This window comes from Hyalella azteca, unplaced genomic scaffold, assembly GCF_000764305.2.
Source record: "Hyalella azteca isolate HAZT.00-mixed unplaced genomic scaffold, Hazt_2.0.2 contig3121, whole genome shotgun sequence".
Taxonomy (NCBI): Eukaryota; Metazoa; Arthropoda; class Malacostraca; order Amphipoda; family Hyalellidae; genus Hyalella; species Hyalella azteca.
The window spans coordinates 195,485-199,853 of NW_025933374.1; the positions used below are offsets into that span (position 1 = coordinate 195,485).

Here is a 4,369-nt window from a genome sequence, read left to right on the forward strand (position 1 = left end):
TTAATTAGATTTTTCAAGCTTTGGTATATATTTTGCTTTTCTCCTCACCTCAAGAAATGCATTTCTAGTTGGCAACATGGGGTCAGCAAGTCTTAGTGATAATTTTCTAATTTCATTGCTATTTATTTTTCATTTCATAATCGGCTGTAGATTCTATTTACTATCTTATAGATGATGTTGATGGTTTGCATGATATGTGACCTGCTGATTTGTGTGACTCTTGATTATTAAAATTTCCCTAGAAGGAATGATTACATAAAAAGTTCACATGTTTGCTGCTATGCTTGTGGTATATTTTTTTTATGAGCAGAGCACAGCTTAGCATCTGCCAGCCTCGATTTATGATTTCTCTTTTGTTATTTATAAATACATTTGTTTGCTTTTTTAACATTTATATTAACATGTGATTAGACAAGATAATCAAACTGTTCTATAACAGAACCATATTTAGTTTTGTGTCATAAATTCATAATATATTTCTAAGAAATTAATGTAATACTTACGGTACTCTTTTGTGAGCTTGGAACATGCGACCAAGTTTCAACTCAATGAAATAGTACCTATGCTCACTAGGTATGTCAAAAACTGGGTGTTGATAATCTCTATGTCTAGGACTTTAATAAGCTTTGTTCTAGGCCTGAAATATAAAAATCAGAATGAAATGTTCTTCTACTTTGTTTGCAAATCTTCAATCCATGTAGTCAAATTATTCCATAACTTTTGGAAATATACGTAGCATATGTACATTTTTAGTTTTATTTATTTTGGTCAATATCTTACTGTAGTCCATTATATGACTTTTCCAATTTTTGCTTCGATTTCTATCCTCTGGAGTAATAATTTTTACTTCTCTGCCTAGACTTGCTACTCTCCCAGCCTTGGCAGTGCTTGGCTGGTCACCCTGACATGTGTCCTGATGGGCAGCGTGTGTGTCACAGCCACCATAGCGCTCCTGATGCTCTCTCACTGTTACCGCACTACCCGCATGATTATCCACGCTCGCTGGGTGGGCTTCAGTGCCAGTAAGTCCATTTTAAATCTAGCATCATTACATAAGGTAATTGTCACTGTGAATATTTTTACATGTTAATCAATTTTGAAAACTTCCCATCTTCTACTCATTGTAATTCAAACAATGTTATCATCATTCCTACATTTTTGATCCTGGCATTCATTTTTAAATGTAATGACTTGTTCATATATTTTCAAAATTTTCTTATATAAAATTAAAATCTAATAAAAAACCCAATGAAATTGAAAATTTTCAAAGTTGCTGGTTTTAGCATGTCATATTCATCAGTCAACTGAATGAAAATTGCCCATCAATATAAATATTTATTGAAATTATGTTTTAATACTCTTCATAACTCTTTGATTGTGCTTTGAACTGAACTAACTAAACTTTTTATTAAATTTTTCCAAAACTAATTATTATTAATTTGCAGTGGTAATGTTCTGCTTGGCTGCTGTAATATTTCCCATGGGCTTCCACATAGAAGAAATTGGAGGGGAGCCTTACCAACTTCCTAGCAGCTTCCAGGTATGCACTTGTTACAGTAACTGTATAGTGTATATACGTATATTATTACTCATTGTGAAGGCATTAATTCTTGATTCTTCGTAATTTATCCCCCTTTTCTCATTGAAATGCATTTACTTTTCAATATTTATTAACATGTCTGTGTTTCCTATTTAAAACATGTTTTTTCTCATATAGGTACATTTTTTGTTCTGTTACTTTGACTATTTCTCAATATTCCTTTTTTTTGGTCCTATAAAAAGTCATATTCATATGACTTTCGTTTTTTTATTTTGCCGTTATTTTATATTTATGTACTCATTTATATTTTAAATGTACCCGCTTTTTAATTTGTCACATGTCATCCATTCTTAATTCACCTACACTCTTTCTCTGTGTAGTGTCCCTATCTTTCTTACTTTGATTATTTTCAACCTTTATTATTTAAGTGGCTATCAATCTGTCGTAACCGGCAGGTAATTGCATTTTATTCTTATGATTATTTGCCTAATACTTACATAAGCAAATCAGATTCCTCTAAAGTTGTTTAAGTTTGTTTGCCATTTTTTTCTTCCTCTTACATTCACCTGGGAAAAAAAGTGTAATTTCAAATGATACTGATATATACAAATGATATAAATATATATCAAATGATATAAATGTATATGCTGATATATATTTCTCGCAGGTTGGCTACTCGTACATATTCTTTGTGCTGGCGCTGTGGATGACAGTTGTATCGGAGCTGTTTGCTGGCAAGGTTTGTTTACCCCATTTTTAGCGGTTAATAAAACCAACCGTCCTTCTGCTGCTCGTCATGATCTTCAGCTTCCAGGCCACTGCAAGCGTCTCGCTTCTCAACTAACTAAATAAATTTATTCATTTTTGTATAGGGAAATATGAATTTATTAATTTATTGACCTGAAAAACAATTTGGAACGTTTACATTTGGTTTGTTCATGAAAATTGCTTTTTGGAGTGTGAAGTTTAAAGTTGTGTCTTAGCCTTTCTTATTCATCAGATTTAACTCACGAGAGGCCAAATTGAATCTAGTATTTTGCTTAGCGTTTGCCGGAATAATGGGCAACCTCACAGCATTTGAAAAGTTTTCGGGCAGTCACAGCATAGCATTTGCTTAGCAACGCTACAAATTTCATTATTATTTGCTTCGATGATTTTATTCTGTGACCATTGAAGGTGCAGTTATAAACAAGATTAATTATCTGTGATATTGTTGCATGAATCCTAATTTTTAAAGTTTCACTTGTAAACACAATAACTATGTCCATTGAATTTGCCGGTGAAAATTGTCTAAACTTGTACTTATGTTTATTAGTGGCCATGTCGATCAGTCAAAATCCTTGATTGTTTTCTTTAGTCGGCAATCAATAATGTGAGCTAAGTTTATGAAGGAAATTTTAGTTTTGTATTGATAAATGACAAAGAGTATCTTCGATACGCACCTTGAATGTCCGCTGTATGCAGCATAAGTTATCTATTCCAAGTAGTTATGGTTTCGTTTTATTTATAGTGTGTAGTGAAATTTGTAATTTCTTCACTGAAGCTTTATGTTGCGTATTTTTTTTTTATTGTCACTGATACCTCGTTTCTGCCTGCTGTTCCGAATGCCATTGCCTTGATTTCACACGTTGAATATTTTACCATCAGTCACAGGAGCTACTGACACTAGTCTTTCCGTTTGTCGCGTGCAATAATTTAGCTGGTTTAACTACAAAATTAAAAGACTAACAATTTTTTGTTTCGCTCCACTCTCCAGATAATCTGTCCCCGTCTCGGAGACTTATGACCGAAGTTTGCATTCCCGATTTGACTATTTTTTCGGAGGTGCAGCTGATCTTGCTTGTGATGATCTCCTTTAGAACATCAGTCAGCATTTTCATGCTGAAAGTCATCCCTAGATGAGTATTTTTGTACCGGAGTTATTAACCACTTCCCAGCATTGTCTTTATCATATCATTGTTTTTTTTTGTTGTGAAGTAAACTTTAACAATTACCATGTAACCGCATGCGATTTTGCTCAATACTTCAATTTGTTTTCATTATAGCAATTTATTTTCATGATGCTTTTGGCTTTAGTTAGAACATATTTTACCACCTACTGCATTTCCTTTTTATATAGATTAGAAAATTCGAATACATAAACAATTGCTTATTTGTTGGATACATTCAACGAGTTCAAGACTTGTTGATCTCATTGAATAGATTGTTGGGCATCAGAAGAGAGAAATACTAGGTTATTTTCATCTCTCGTTGCCAAAGTGTGATGTGTGGCCATTATTGCAGCTTTAAATAAAAGCTGTCTCACAGATTCTCTATGTCTGTAGTGTTGTATACGTGTATTTGCGTGCTTATAATATAAGAAATGACCCACTGTCGACTTGAGCATTAATAATCATCGCTGGATATTAGTTGTAAGGCATCTAATCATCTATGTAGAGCGTCGTGCCGAGACTTTCGCAACTTAGACGATTTACGAGAGGATCTTTTGTAGTTTATGTAGAGTGCTTTGTCACCCCCGAAATGATTTTCGTTGCGGATATATCCTATCTTGTTGAATTAGTCGAAACATTGAGTTGTGTTTTTCTGTAATATTATTATATTGTGACATTGAATGTGTTTCTTCATGAATTTATTTTCCATATTTGGCTGCAATATACGATCGGTAATGCATTTGAGAAACAAATTTTATATAAGCGAGTTACAGTCCATAATGCACTACCACTGATTAGAGCAAAATCTATCCGAAAACACGAACTTTTTGCCACCGTAGAATTGTGATAGCCCGCCTGATCCTGTCATCGTTGTTCATATGGTGGAGGGCACAATATA

General features: G+C 33.4%; 1 protein-coding gene across 1 annotated transcript; it reads left to right on the top strand.

Annotated features, from left to right (window-relative positions):
* Positions 1 to 837: 837 nt before the first annotated feature.
* On the top strand, positions 838 to 4,156 carry LOC108678463 (uncharacterized protein C16orf52 homolog A). The gene is made up of 4 exons (XM_018166887.2): positions 838 to 1,022; positions 1,446 to 1,540; positions 2,208 to 2,279; positions 3,297 to 4,156. The coding sequence occupies exons 1-4, from the start codon at positions 917 to 919 to the stop codon at positions 3,324 to 3,326; spliced, it is 303 nt and encodes a 100-aa protein (XP_018022376.1). The 5' UTR covers positions 838 to 916; the 3' UTR covers positions 3,327 to 4,156.
* The last annotated feature ends 213 nt before the right edge of the window (positions 4,157 to 4,369 follow it).

Coding starts and splice junctions, on each gene's coding strand:
- LOC108678463 (XM_018166887.2), top strand. CDS start 917: ATGGGCAGCGTGTGTGTCACAGCCACCATAGCGCTCCTGATGCTCTCT. Junction 1,541..2,207: donor AACTTCCTAGCAGCTTCCAG/GTATGCACTTGT, acceptor TATTTCTCGCAG/GTTGGCTACTCGTACATATT. Junction 2,280..3,296: donor CGGAGCTGTTTGCTGGCAAG/GTTTGTTTACCC, acceptor TCCACTCTCCAG/ATAATCTGTCCCCGTCTCGG.